The sequence below is a fragment of the Ranitomeya variabilis genome, chromosome 7 (genome assembly GCF_051348905.1).
Source record: "Ranitomeya variabilis isolate aRanVar5 chromosome 7, aRanVar5.hap1, whole genome shotgun sequence".
Lineage (NCBI taxonomy): Eukaryota > Metazoa > Chordata > Amphibia > Anura > Dendrobatidae > Ranitomeya > Ranitomeya variabilis.
The window spans coordinates 124658755-124674661 of record NC_135238.1 but is presented as its reverse complement, the minus strand read 5'-3'; the positions used below and the strand labels follow the sequence as shown (position 1 = coordinate 124674661).

Below are 15907 nucleotides of genomic sequence, written 5' to 3'. Positions count from 1 at the left end.
GGGGCCTAGTAACGGTGTCTGCCGCTCCTTGGTGTTTTCCTCCTCCTTGGCGTTCTCCTCCTGGTTTCCTTGTCTGAGCTTCAACCTTCAGGCTCTCATTAAGTATTTGTTTCTAAAAATTGGTGGTTGGGGCCTACTAACGGTGTGTGCCACTCCCTGGTGTTGTCCTCCACTGTATAAAGCTGAGCTTCAACCTTCAGGCTCTCATTAAGTATTTGTTTTTAAAAATTGGTGGTTGGGGCCTACTAACGGTGTGTGCCGCTCCCTGGTGTTGTCCTCCACTGTATAAAGCTGAGCTTCAACCTTCAGGCTCTCATTAAGTATTTGTTTTTAAAAATTGGTGGTTGGGGCCTACTAACGGTGTGTGCCGCTCCCTGGTGTTGTCCTCCACTGTATAAAGCTGAGCTTCAACCTTCAGGCTCTCATTAAGTATTTGTTTTTAAAAATTGGTGGTTGGGGCCTACTAACGGTGTGTGCCGCTCCCTGGTGTTGTCCTCCACTGTATAAAGCTGAGCTTCAACCTTCAGGCTCTCATTAAGTATTTGTTTTTAAAAATTGGTGGTTGGGGCCTACTAACGGTGTGTGCCGCTCCCTGGTGTTGTCCTCCACTGTATAAAGCTGAGCTTCAACCTTAAGGCTCTCATTAAGTAGTTGTTTTTAAAAATTGGTGGTTGGGGCCTACTAACGGTGTGTGCCGCTCCATGGTGTTGTCCTCCACTGTATAAAGCTGAGCTTCAATCTTAAGGCTCTCGTTAAGTAGTTGTTTTTAAAATGTGTGGTTGGGCCCTTAAAACGGTGTCTGACGCTACTGGGTTTTCTCCTGTTTTGTTGTCCCGACCTTCAATGTTCAGGCTTTCGGCTTACATTTTAAATAATTAAACTGCAGTTGGCCTACTACTTTGGTTGGGCCTAGTAACGGTGTGTGCCGCACCTTGGTGTTGTCCTGTGTTATTTTCCTGACCTTTAATCTTCAGGCTTTCGGCCTTCATTTGTTATATTAAACTGCATAGGCCCTACTAGTTCCTGGGTTTTCTACTCCACTGAACTAAGCAATGCCACCTGGTTAGTCCTGTTACCAATTTTGAACTGCATTTTACCCACTTTATTATTTGGGCCTATATCAGTGTTTCGTCCTCATCCTGCCCATTGCCCAGCCGGTGCTAGATGAGTCTTGTGGTACTTTGACCCAGACCACTACATTCCCCTTGCACGCTACACAGCCACAATCTGACCCTGCTGAAAGTCAGCTTCCCCTTCCCGCATACTATACCACCTTACACAGGGACAAAGAGGAAGGTGCAGATGAAAGTGCAGGTTTCTTTAACAGGTAGGGGGGCATACTCATTGGCGACGTCACAGGCACAGGGCCCCTCAGAGTACGCAAAAGTGTCGCTGCCGGTGGGAGGCGCCCCCACCGTGCAAACACACCGCCGTACTTTGAGGGGCCCTGTGCCAGTGCCAATGCGAACGAGTGGGCCTCCCTGCTTGCTCAGGATCACAGCACTTGCAAAGTTGAAATACTTACCTCTCACTGCTCCACCGCCGTGACGTAGTCCACGTTTCTTGGGCCCACTAAAACCTTGAAGCAGCCCTACCCCCCACAACTTTTGCCAAATGACCCCCTATTTCCAATGCCCAACTATTATTAGAAAGTTAATTAAGATTGACAAGCTTCAGAAACAAGAATGGATGTTTTTGGCATTAAAATGGGCACTGTAGGTGTTTTCCTGGCCTGCACTCACTGCCGACTATGCTTCCCCATTGACTTGCATTGGGTTTCATGTTTCGGTCGATCCCCGACTTTTCGCGATAATCGGCCGACTTCACTCGACTCGACTTTGGAGATGATACATTCATTATGTGTTAATATATAAAAAAGTGCATAATTCCTCATTTCATTTATATTAAATTAAAAACCTTTAAATATGTTTGGTGATCTATTGAAGTGTGACAAACAAGCAAGATAATAAAAAATAAGTAATCAGGAAGGGGGAAAACACTTTTTCACACAAATGTATGTGGTTTATAAAACTCCAAAACAGCGTTCAAAAATTTATCTGGATTCAATTACAAATCCACAGAGTATTATGAGCTTTCTTTTCCATTTCTGTAGTATATAACACTCCAAAAAGCATTCAAAAATGTATCTATAATCAATTAATCATCCATAGAGTATTACCGGTTCTGGGGTATATTTTGGTGGCATATAACACTCCAAAACTGCAATGAAAAATGTATGTGCATTCAATTAAATATCCATAGAGTATTACATGCTTTCTGTAACATTTTGGTAGTGTATAACACTCCAAAAATTGTTCAAAAACGTATCTATAATCAAGTACTTGTGCATAGAGTATTACATGCTCTGGGATACATTTCTATGGTATATAACACTGAAAAAAGTGTTGAAAATTTATCTGTATTCAATTACTCATCTATAGTATAGTACGTGCTTTCTTTTACATTTCAATGGTATAATCAATTACTCATCCGTAGAGTATTATGTGCTCTGTGGTACATTTCAGTGGTATATAACACTCCTAAAAAGTGTTCAAATACTTTTCTGTATTCAATTACTGTATTTTTCGGACTATAAGATGCACTTTTTGTCTCCAAAAATGTGGATGAAAGTGGTGTGTCTTATAGTCCGGATGTATGGTGGGGTACGGTGCACAGTCTTGCTGTGGTGGGGAGGTGGGGGAATGGCATCGGCGGAGCTGTGGGTCACAGGAGGCTGGAGCCGGCGGCCTGCAGCTAACTCCTATTCCAGCTGCTAAAGAGAAATGAATATTCACTGCATTCCACGCCCAATGCTAGCAGCAGGGGGCTAGTTCCTAGCCCAACCAATGAGAAGAGGCGAAGGAGATACACACCAGGTACAGCAGAGGCAGGGGTACACTGTCAAAGAGTAAACCAAAGCGGCGGACACCACGTTAGACCATGCACCAGGCTCCACTCTACTAAACCGATACTACTTATCACAAGGAACACGGCAGATGCTCCACGGCTGATTTAAAGATATAACTTATCAAAGCAATACGGTGGGTGCTCCACGGCATTTGATGCCCCTCTGATTTAAAGATCACATCCTCTACTAAAAAAAAAATCCAAACAGTCACTTAAATCTGCCAAGCCAGTAATAGCATCATAGGATGTAACATTAAAGAGACATGGTGTCTCAATCCCCTCAATTAATATGCCACACCTTAACAGAAGTAGGTACACTGATAAAGGTCACTGTTTGACCGAAACGTCTGAATTCTGTACTGTATATTTGAATGCATTAAATTTACTTCACATCTTCAAAAGTTGAGTGCCAAGTTTGTTTATAATAATATTTGGTTTGGGACCCTACTTGAGCACCATACCAGTAGTGCTACGCCACATCACTTCCAGTGTATTTTTGCTGCGTTTTTTTATGCTAATTTTCAGCTGCTTTTTACAGTACCAGCAAAGTTTATGAGATTTCAGAAATCTCATGCACACACATTGTTTTTTTGTTTGATCAGTATTTTGTGCTTTGCTGCATTTTTTTGACATAGAGCATGTCACTTCTTTCAGCGTTTTTGCTGCATCTTTTCACCCATTGACTTGAATGGGTGTTGAAAAAAACGCAGCCAAAAATGCAGCGAAACCACTGGTATCATTATTTGCTGCGTTTTTGCTGCTCAAAATCCAAGGACATTAGCCTGGACAAAGAAAAAAAAACGCACCAAATGTGCAACAAAAACGCATCAAAAACGCACCTAAACCTGCGTTTTTGACGCAGCTTCTTTCCTGCCAAGATGATCAGGTTTTGCTGCAGAAAAAAAGCAGCAAAAACGCCCTGTGTGAACTTACCCTAAGTGTTGTTTTCTTTTTAGTTTATGAGTACACTGTCAAAGACCTGTGCTGATTTCTAACACCATCCCATCGTCCACGCCCTGATGACCAGGTATTTTTGACTAGGAGGGAAAAGTTTTTAAAGATGATCAAGCAATACCAAGCCAACAAAACCAGCAACTCCGCAATTCCACTGCAACCTTCAGCTATTGGGTCTTAAAGCTGGACACCTGGCATGAGCTGTCCCTCTATGCCTTGAAGGTGTTGTACTGCCCTGCTGCTAGCATCTTGTCTGAGCTGTTTTTTTGCCACCGGGAGGGTCATAACAGACAGCCGCATTTGCCTGTCAACAGAAAGTGCTGACAGGCTCACTCTGATAAAAACGAGCAAAGCCTGGATTAGTGCTGACTTTTCCACACCACAATATAACAGCAGTACATAAAGTGTAAATATAATCAATATTTGAATGCGGCCTGCCAGTTGTCTTCTAGGGTCTATGGATGACTTCATGACCCTACTTATATTTTCCTGGCTTTGCACTATGTGCAAAGCCTTTATGAATGTAGAAGTACCACAATTACACTTTCTTCAATTTTCTATAAGGTACTCCCAGTTGGTGCCTTCAAGGGTGTATGGAAGACTCTGCTTGTAATTACTGGCAAGTTTTGCATTGTGCAGAGCATTATATGACTGTGGGAGTATCACAGCTACACTTTGTTCGCAATATTTGAATGAGGAACTACAGTTGGTGCCTTCAATGGTTTATAGATGACTCTGCTTGTAATTTTTGGTGCATAGCCTTTATGAGTCTAGGAGTACCACTGCATGACAATTTTAACAGAATGGTACGAAGTTCTCCTGTATGTCTAACACAGTATGTATCTGAGCATCAGATAATTCTCACAGCACACACAAGTCTACAGTAACATAGAGTGTCTGCATTCCTTTAAGTTTAAGAAAAAAAAACCTTTAAGCAGTTAATAGGTGCCTTCAAAGTTTAATTCTAGTGGATAAACATGTGTCCTGGTCATGTGTCCTGGATAAACATGTGTCCTGGTCATGTGTCCTGGATAAACATGTGTCCTGATCAGCCCCCAATTTTGTCCCATGATTGTAATCAGTCCTGCATCAGGGTCTCTTAAAATAAATCATTCAGAATGCTTACATGGTTTCACATTCTGTGGTTCTACGTTATTCATGCAGAGGCGATCTGTAATTGTTTCTCTAGGCAAAAAAAAATCTAACGAATATTAGGAGTCATTTGTCTTTCTATTGTCATTATAAATTATTATGATACTCACAGTCTTTCCTTATCTAGAGATTCACTTCCTTTCGAACTACTAAGCCACTGCCATGCCACTCCTATGGCCAGATCGTAATGAGCCTAGAAATAAAAATATATTTACATAATAATGAAATTGTGTTCTAGCTGAGCTGACAAGATATCCTATTTTTCCATCAACATAGCTGTATAAGAGATCGTTTTTTGCGGGATGACTTGTACTATTGAATAACATCATTCATTTTGTCATGTTATGCACTAGAAGATGTGAAAAAAATTCCAAGTGTAGCAAAAAAAATTTTCTGAGAGGAGATATTTAATTTACTCAATATAGAGTAAAATGACCCAGAAATATGATTTTCCAGGTCCGTATTACTAATACAATACCAAAAGTATAGGGTTTTTTTTTAAGTGGTCAAAAATAATTTGAAAATTTGAAAAAAAAATTGCTTGTGTTGCCATTTTCCGAGAGATGTACCTTTTAAAATTTTTGAGTTATGAAGCTGTATAAAGTCGAGTTTTTCACATCCTGAGCCAACATTTTTATTGATACCATTTGAGGGGTAGATACCATGTTTTGATCATCTCATTGCATTTGCTTTCTCCTGTTGCTGCAGTCAAAAAAACTGCAATTTTGGCGTAATTCATTTTATGCTTTGATAGATCAGACTTTTATAAATGTTGAAATACCATATACTATATGTGCATTTTTTTATTTCTTAGTTTTTAACTTTCAGATTTTTTTAAACTTTTACATTTTTTCAGATTTTTAAAAACATTTCTATTTACCTTTATTGTATTTGTTAGTCACTCCCCTCTTCCCTGGGTGGGGGTAAGGGTACAGATGGAGGGAGGATTCAGGAGATAAGGCAAGGTGCGTGGCTCTGGCATCTTCACCTTCAGAAGTAACCCGGGGAACCGGGCGAGCTAGGGTACCCCCTAGCATTAGGGACAGGAAAGCAGCCCCTGGTCCTGGGTCACCCGACAAACAGCGTTGTGACAATTCCATCAAAATCTATGTTGTAAAATGTAACTTCATTCTTTCTGAGCCCTGCCGTGCCCCAAACAAAAGTTTTCCTCCACATATGGGGTATCTGCGTAATCAGGTGAAATTGCCAAACAAATTTTGGGATCCATTTTTTACTGTTACCCTTCTGAAAATAAAACATTTGGAGCTAAAAACATTTTTGTGGGGAAATGTGATTTGTTTTATTTTCACCGCTCAACATTATAAACTTCTATGAAGCACCAAGATGCTCACCACACATCTAGAAAAGTTCCCTGAGGGGTCTAGTTTCTAAAATAGAGTCACTTGTTGGGCATTTCTACTCTTTAGGCACACCAGGGGCTCTCCAAATTCTACATGGCATCTGCTAATGATTCCAGCAAATTTTGCATTCAAAAAATCAAATGCCGCTCCTTCCATTTCAAGCCCTGCAGTGCACACAAACAGTAGTTTGCTCCACATTTTGGGCATCAATGTGCTCAGGAAAAGCTGCATAACAAATTTTAGGGTGCATTTTTTCCTGTTAACCTTTTGAAAATAAATAACGTAGAGCTAAAAGATCATTTTTTTGTGGGAAAAATTAGATTTTTTCATTTTCATGGCTCAACGTTATAAACTCCACTGAAGCACCTGGGGATTCATGGTACTCATCACACATCTACATTAGTTCCCTGAAATGTCTAGATTCTGAAATGGTGTCATTTATGAGCAGTGCCTACTGTTTAGGCACATCAGGGGCTCTTCAAATGGTTAGTTCTGCTCTTGGACTCCCTCTGGTGGCTTTGAGCGGAACTGCTGGTCAATGAGTCACTGAGGTTGCTGGCTCAGCTGCCCTCGATTATTGTCATGCTGGCTTCCCTATTTAACTCCACTCAGATCGTTACTTCTTGCCAGCTGTCAATGTCTCAGTATTGGTTCAGATCTCTCTTGGACTTCTCTGGTGACCTGTCTACTTCAGCAGAAGCTAAGTTCCTATTAGTTCATTTGTTGTTGCTGTTTCCTGAATATGTTTCTTAGTACTGCTAAATTCTAGTCCAGCTTGCTATCATGATATTTCCTTGCTAGCTGGAAGCTCTGGGGGTGCAGAGTTGCACCTCCACACCGTGAGTCGGTGCGGAGGTCTTTTTGCACACTCTGCGTGGTTTTTGTAGTTTTTTGTGCTGACCGCATAGTTCCCTTTTCTATCCTCTGACTATTTAGTGAAGACTGGCCTCCTTTTGCTAAAATCTGTTTCATTCCTGTGTTTGTGACTTTCCTCTAAACTCACAGTTAATATATGTGGGGGCTGCCTTTTCCTTTGGGGAATTTCTCTGAGGCAAGGTAAGGCTTATATTTCTATCTTTAGGGGTAGTTAGCTCTTAGGCTGTGAAGAGGCGTCTAGGGAGAGTTAGGTACGCTCCACGGCTATTTCTAGTGTTTGTGATAGGAGTAGGGTTTGCGGTCAGCAGAGTTCCCACTTCCCAGAGCTTGTCCATATTTTTAGTTTAACCATCAGGTCATTCCGGGTGCTCCTAACCACCAGGTCTATAACAGTACAGCTGGCCCACAAAGTGTTAATGCATCTCAAAAGAGGGATAAGAGAAGTTCTGAACCCATTTTTTTTTCTGTGCAGTGTGTTTTGTTTCTCTTTTCCCTTTAACCTCTGGGTGGTTCAGGACTCAGGTGTAGATATGGACATTCAAGGTCTGTCCTCTTGTGTGGATCAACTCGCTGCAAGGGTGCAAAGCATTCAAGATTATGTGGTTCAGAATGCTATGTTAGAACCTAGAATTCCAATTCCTGATTTGTTTTTTGGAGATAGATCTAAGTGTCTGAATTTCAAAAATAATTGTAGACTGTTTCTTGCTTTGAAACCCCGCTCCTCTGGTGACCCCATTCAGCAAGTAAAAATTATTATTTCTTTGTTACATGGCGACCCTCAAGACTGGGCATTCTCCCTTGCGCCAGGAGATCCTGCATTGCTTAATGTAGATGCGTTTTTTCTGGCGCTGGGATTGCTTTATGACGAACCGAATTCAGTGGATCAGGCAGAGAAAATCTTGCTGGCTTTGTGTCAGGGTCAGGATGAAGCGGAGGTATATTGCCAGAAGTTCAGAAAATGGTCTGTGCTTACTCAATGGAATGAGTGTGCCCTAGCAGCTATTTTCAGAAAGGGTCTTTCTGAAGCCCTTAAGGATGTCATGGTGGGGTTTCCTACGCCTGCTGGTCTGAATGAATCAATGTCCTTGGCCATTCAAATCGATCGACGTTTGCGCGAGCGCAAAGTTGTGCACCATTTGGCGGTATCCTCTGAGCAGAGGCCTGAGCTTATGCAATGTGATAGGACTTTGACCAGAACTGAACGGCAAGAACACAGACGTCAGAATAGGCTGTGTTTTTACTGTGGTGACTCCACTCATGCTATCTCTGATTGTCCTAAACGCACTAAGCGGTTCGCTAGGTCTGTCACCATTGGTACTGTACAGCCTAAATTTCTTTTGTCTGTTACTCTGATTTGCTCTTTGTCATCCTACTCTGTTATGGCATTTGTGGACTCAGGCGCTGCCCTGAATTTGATGGACTTGGAGTTTGCCAGGCGCTGTGGTTTTTTCTTGGAGCCTTTGCAGTATCCTATTCCACTAAGGGGAATTGATGCTACGCCTTTGGCCAAGAATAAACCTCAGTACTGGACTCAGTTGACCATGTGCATGGCTCCTGCACATCAGGAGGATATTCGCTTTTTGGTGTTGCATAATTTGCATGATGTGGTCGTGTTGGGTTTGCCATGGCTACAGGTTCATAATCCAGTATTGGATTGGAAATCAATGTCAGTGTCTAGTTGGGGTTGTCAAGGGGTACATGGCGATGTTCCGTTGGTATCAATTTCTTCGTCCACTCCTTCTGAAGTCCCTGAGTTTCTGTCGGATTACCAGGATGTATTTGATGAGCCCAAATCCAGTGTCCTACCTCATCATAGGGATTGTGATTGTGCTATAAATTTGATTCCTGGTAGTAAATTTCCTAAGGGCCGACTTTTCAATTTATCTGTGCCAGAACATGCCGCGATGCGGAGTTATATAAAGGAGTCCTTGGAGAAAGGGCATATTCACCCGTCTTCATCACCGTTGGGAGCAGGGTTCTTTTTTGTGGCCAAGAAGGATGGTTCTCTGAGACCCTGTATAGATTACCGCCTTCTCAATAAAATCACGGTCAAATTTCAGTATCCTTTGCCTCTGCTGTCTGATTTGTTTGCTCGGATTAAGGGGGCTAGTTGGTTCACCAAGATAGATCTTCGAGGGGCGTATAATCTTGTGCGTATTAAACAGGGCGATGAATGGAAAACAGCATTTAATACACCCGAGGGCCATTTTGAGTACCTGGTGATGCCATTCGGGCTTTCTAATGCTCCATCTGTATTTCAGTCCTTTATGCATGACATCTTCCGAAAGTATCTGGATAGATTCATGATTGTATATTTGGATGATATTTTGGTCTTTTCGGATGATTGGGAGTCTCATGTGAAGCAGGTCAGAATGGTATTCCAGGTCCTTCGTGCTAATTCCTTGTTTGTGAAGGGGTCTAAATGTCTCTTCGGAGTTCAGAAGGTTTCCTTTTTGGGCTTCATTTTTTCCCTTTCTACTATCGAGATGGATCCTGTTAAAGTTCAGGCCATTTATGATTGGACTCAACCTACATCTGTGAAGAGTCTTCAGAAATTCCTGGGCTTTGCTAATTTTTACCGTCGCTTCATCGCTAATTTTTCTAGTGTGGTTAAACCTTTGACTGATTTGACAAAGAAAGGTGCTGATGTGGTGAATTGGTCCTCTGCGGCCGTTGAGGCTTTTCAGGAGCTGAAACGTCGTTTTTCTTCGGCCCCTGTGTTGCGTCAGCCAGATGTTTCGCTCCCTTTTCAGGTCGAGGTTGATGCTTCTGAGATTGGAGCAGGGGCTGTTTTATCTCAAAGAAGTTCTGATGGCTTTGCGATGAAACCTTGTGCCTTCTTTTCTAGAAAATTTTCGCCTGCTGAGCGTAATTATGATGTTGGCAATCGGGAGCTGCTGGCTATGAAGTGGGCATTCGAGGAGTGGCGACATTGGCTTGAGGGAGCCAAGCACCGCGTGGTGGTCTTGACGGATCACAAGAATCTGACTTATCTCGAGTCTGCCAAGCGGTTGAATCCTAGACAGGCTCAATGGTCGCTGTTTTTCTCCCGTTTCGATTTTGTGGTCTCATACCTTCCAGGTTCTAAGAATGTGAAGGCGGATGCCCTTTCTAGGAGTTTTGTGCCTGATTCTCCGGGTGTCCCTGAGCCGGCTGGTATTCTCAAAGAGGGGGTAATTCTGTCTGCCATCTCCCCTGATTTGCGGCGGGTGCTGCAGGAGTTTCAGGCTGATAAACCAGACCGCTGTCCAGCGGAGAAACTGTTTGTCCCTGACAGATGGACTAGCAGAGTTATTTCTGAGGTTCATTGCTCGGTGTTGGCTGGTCATCCTGGGATTTTTGATACCAGAGATTTGGTGGCTAGGTCCTTTTGGTGGCCTTCCTTGTCGCGGGATGTGCGTTCTTTTGTGCAGTCCTGTGGGACCTGTGCTCGGGCTAAGCCCTGCTGTTCTCGTGCCAGTGGGTTGCTTTTGCCCTTGCCTGTCCCGAAAAGGCCTTGAACGCATATTTCCATGGATTTTATTTCAGATCTTCCTGTCTCTCAAAGGATGTCGGTCATCTGGGTGGTTTGTGATCGCTTTTCTAAGATGGTCCATTTGGTACCCTTGCCTAAATTACCTTCCTCCTCTGATTTGGTGCCATTATTTTTTCAGCATGTGGTTCGTTTGCATGGCATTCCGGAGAACATTGTGTCGGACAGAGGTTCCCAGTTTGTCTCTAGGTTTTGGCGGTCCTTTTGTGCTAAGATGGGCATTGATTTGTCTTTTTCTTTGGCTTTCCATCCTCAGACAAATGGCCAAACCGAACAAACCAACCAGACTTTGGAAGCCTATCTGAGATGCTTTGTTTCTGCTGATCAGGATGATTGGGTGACCTTCTTGCCATTGGCTGAGTTCGCCCTTAATAATCGGGCTAGTTCGGCTACTTTGGTTTCGCCTTTTTTTTGCAATTCTGGTTTTCATCCTTGTTTTTCTTTAGGGCAGGTTGAGCCTTCTGACTGTCCTGGTGTGGATTCTGTGGTGGACAGGTTGCAGCAAATTTGGACTCACGTAGTGGACAATCTGACGTTGTCCCAGGAGAAGGCTCAACGTTTCGCTAACCGCCGTCGTTGTGTTGGTCCTAGACTTCGTGTTGGGGATTTGGTTTGGTTGTCTTCTCGTTATGTTCCTATGAAGGTTTCTTCTCTTAAGTTTAAGCCTCGTTTCATTGGTCCTTATAAGATTTCTGAAATTCTCAACCCTGTGTCATTTCGTTTGGTCCTTCCAGCTTCTTTTGCCATCCATAATGTGTTCCATAGGTCGTTGTTGCGGAGGTACGTGGCACCTATAGTTCCCTCCGTTGATCCTCCTGCTCCGGTGTTGGTTGAGGGGGAGTTGGAGTATGTGGTGGAAAAAATTTTGGATTCTCGTATTTCAAGACGGAAGCTTCAGTACCTGGTTAAATGGAAGGGCTATGGTCAGGAGGATAATTCCTGGGTTGTTGCCTCCGATGTCCATGCTGCCGATTTAGTTTGTGCCTTTCATTTGGCTTGTCCTGATCGGCCTGGGGGCCCTGGTGAGGGTTCGGTGACCCCTCCTCAAGGGGGGGGTACTGATGTGAATTCCGTTCTTGGACTCCCTCCTGTAGTCAGGAATGGTACTTTGGTTAGTTCTGCTCTTGGACTCCCTCTGGTGGCTTTGAGCGGAACTGCTGGTCACTGAGGTTGCTGGCTCAGCTGCCCTCGATTATTGTCATGCTGGCTTCCCTATTTAACTCCACTCAGATCGTTACTTCTTGCCAGCTGTCAATGTCTCAGTATTGGTTCAGATCTCTCTTGGACTTCTCTGGTGACCTGTCTACTTCAGCAGAAGCTAAGTTCCTATTAGTTCATTTGTTGTTGCTGTTTCCTGAATATGTTTCTTAGTACTGCTAAATTCTAGTCCAGCTTGCTATCATGATATTTCCTTGCTAGCTGGAAGCTCTGGGGGTGCAGAGTTGCACCTCCACACCGTGAGTCGGTGCGGAGGTCTTTTTGCACACTCTGCGTGGCTTTTGTAGTTTTTTGTGCTGACCGCATAGTTCCCTTTTCTATCCTCTGACTATTTAGTGAAGACTGGCCTCCTTTTGCTAAAACCTGTTTCATTCCTGTGTTTGTGACTTTCCTCTAAACTCACAGTTAATATATGTGGGGGCTGCCTTTTCCTTTGGGGAATTTCTCTGAGGCAAGGTAAGGCTTATATTTCTATCTTTAGGGGTAGTTAGCTCTTAGGCTGTGAAGAGGCGTCTAGGGAGAGTTAGGTACGCTCCACGGCTATTTCTAGTGTTTGTGATAGGAGTAGGGTTTGCGGTCAGCAGAGTTCCCACTTCCCAGAGCTTGTCCATATTTTTAGTTTAACCATCAGGTCATTCCGGGTGCTCCTAAGCACCAGGTCCATAACAGGTATGTGCTAATTATTCCAGCAAATTTTACTATCAAAAAGTCAAATGGTGCGCCTTGCCTTCTCTTATCTGCCGTGCACCAAAACAGTAGTTTTCCCCCATATATGGGGTATTAGCATACTCAAGAGAAATTACACAACAAATTTTATTGTGGAATTTTTCCTGTTATCCTTGTGAAACTGCAAAATTTGGGGCTAAAAACATTTTTTATATAAAAAATGTGATTTTTTTTATTTTCACAGCTCAATGTTATAAACTTTTGTGAAGCACCTGGGCATTCATGGTGTTCACCACATATCTAGATAAGATCCCTGAGATGCCTGGTTTCCAAAGTGGTGTCAATTCTGAGCAATCTCCACTGTTTACGTACATCATAGACTCTCCAAACACATCATGGCATCCGCTAATTATTTCAGAAAATTTTACATTCAAAAAGTAAAATGGCGCTCTTTCCCTTCTGAGCCCTGCTGTGCATCCAAACAGTAATTTTGCCCTTATATAGAGTATCAAGGTACTCAGGAGAAATTGGACAACAATTTGAATTGAAGCAATTTCTCCTCCTACCCTTGTGAAATGCTAAATTTGGGGCTAAAAAACATTTGTGTGTGAAAAATGTGATTTTTGTATTTTCATGGCTTAACTTTATAAACTGTTGTGAAGCACCTGGAGGGTTCATGGTGCTCAGCACACATCTAGATAAGAGATGTCTGGTTTCCAAAATGGTGTTTCCACTGCTTAGGCACATCAGGGGCTCTCCAAACGCAACATGGCATCAGCTAATTATTCCAGCAAATTTACATTCAAAAAGTAAAAATGATACTCCTTCCCTTCCAAGCTCTGCCATGTGCCCAAACAGTGGTTTTCACCCACGTATGGGGTATCGACATGCTCAGGAGAAATTGCACAACAAATATTGGGGTCCATTGTTTTCCTGTTACCCTTGCTTGCAAAAATAAAGAAATGGGTCTAAAGTAAAATTTTTGTGAAAAAAGTTAATGTTAATTTTTTTCTTCCACATCCCATTAATTCATGAGAAGCACCAGAAGGGTTAATATACTTTTTGAATGTAGTTTTGAACACCTTGGGAGACTTTTAGAAAGGTGTCACTTTTGGGTATGTTCTGTCATATAAGCCCCTCAAAGTCACTTCAAATGTGATGTGATCCCCAAAAAAATGGTTTTGTAAATTTTTCTGGAAAAATTAGAAATCACAGGTCAACTTTTATCCCTTATAACTTCCTCATAAGAAAAAAATTATGTTTAAATATTGTGCTGATGTAAAGTAGATATTTGGGATATGTTATTTATGAACTATTTGTGTGACATATCTGTCTGATTTAAGGGCATAAAAATTAAAATTTAGAAAATTGTAAAATTTTCAAACATTTTCTCCAAATTTTAATTTTTTTCAAGAGTAAATGCAAGTCATATCAAAGAAATGTTACCACTATCATGAAGAACAATATGTCTCGAGAAAACATTCTCACAATCAGTGGGATCCATTGAAGCATTCCAGAGCGATAACCACAAACTGACACTGGTCAGAATTGTAAAATTTGTCCTGGCCTGGAAGATGAAAACAAATTTCTGGATTCACGATGTACCCATGTGGAAAATAAACTTGAAGAAATAAAATTGCCGATGGTGGTGGACCTGTTAGCTACTATAGGACAACCAGACTTTAGAATAGAAAATAAATAAAAAATAATGGATTTAACTGATTTTGTATTACTAGTGTGGCGCCCTGTAAAGTCAGGCATCACAAATGTTTGTGAAATCTGATGATATAAGAAGCTAGCTCTTCAATCATTTTTATACATGCATGTGATGCGGCCGCAGTGCAGCTTAGCGCAACCTCCACCAGGAGGTGCTGGTGAGGGAAGAGAGGTTGCACACTGACAGTGTAGCAACACTGAGCACAGGAGTCACAGGTAACGAAAGAGTGTTCAGACGAGCAGAGTCAGAAACTGTCAGGAGCAGAAGTACCAGAGGTCACAGCAAAGCACGAAGCCAGATACAAGCCAGAAGCCAGAGCCAAATGGGAGCGTGGTATCCAAAATGTGAGACGTAAGGCAAACTCAGGGTAAAGGTCAGAAGTCAAAGCAGGTCAGGGAACGAGGTATCAGAAATAGTGATGAGCGAGTATACTCATTGCTCGGGTTTTCCCGAGCACGCTCGGGTGATCTCTGAGTATTTGTTAGTATTTGGAGATTAAGTTTTCATCGCCGCAGCTGAATGATTTACAGCTACTAGACAGCTTGATTACATGTGAGGATTCTCTAGCAACCCCCACATGTACTCAAGCTGGGAAGTAGCTGTACATCATTCAGCTGAGGTGAAGAAAACTTAATCTCCGAACTCTAACAAACACTCGGAGGTCACCCGAGCTTGCTCGTGAAAACCCGAGCAATGAGTACATTCGCTCATCACTAATCAGAGACGAAAAGCAAGAGGCGGGATTCAGAGATCAGACCGAGTGATACACTGAAAAGAAAACCACCAGACAAACACTAAGTCAAGGAGAGGGAACGGGTCTCACACAAATACGGGAAGTCAGAGGCAGAAGGATCACCAGGGTATACGGGTCAGCTGCTCTAGCCTGGAAGCATGAACTATCACTGACGCAGGCCAGCAGACTGCAGAGGACTGAAAAAGCCCAGCCAGCTCCAAAACGAGGCAGAGGGGGTTAAACCCCGCATGACCAGTCCAGAGAGAGGATAGCAGAAAACAAAATCCGGACTGGATGATGACAACGCACACATGTAATTAGGGTAAGGGCGATTCTGAAGTCTGGTTAGTAGCATATCCCTCACAGGAGAAATACTGAGCCAAGGAGAAGCAACCCTGCACAACGGGGACTGAGTGATGCTGGAGATCAAGGAGGCTAGTCAGTGCCTTTGCTGTGCTCTCTGTCACGACTCCAGTGAAATCTGTGAAATCTGTGAAGCCACATGGGACATAGTGTCCTGAGCAGGTCAAGAAGGGCCCAACTGCCAGACAAAGCAAGTTAATGATCAGAGGAGAAATGCCTTGATACTGTCCTTAGATCTAAGGTACTTTCCTCTAAGCCTAAGGTGCCGTGGATGCCAAGGTCCAGGCTGGAAGAAGTTTTAGTGCACGTATAGTACACTGCTGCTACACATTGCCCAAAAAGATCTGAGTTCATCACACCATGAGGGGCTGTTGGTTCACTGTGGAGAACTGTAATCATCATCATCATCATCAACAACAACTGCTCCA

At 42.8% G+C, this 15907-nt stretch overlaps 1 protein-coding gene across 1 annotated transcript in view; it reads right to left on the bottom strand.

Annotated features, from left to right (window-relative positions):
* Window positions 1–15907, bottom strand: part of C7H2orf80 (chromosome 7 C2orf80 homolog) — a 513500-nt gene that overhangs the window by 189663 nt on the left and 307930 nt on the right. Inside the window, exon 4 of the mRNA XM_077274320.1 lies at window positions 5124–5206. Coding sequence (XP_077130435.1) covers window positions 5124–5206 — 83 coding nt within the window. The remainder of the gene's footprint in view (window positions 1–5123; window positions 5207–15907) is intronic.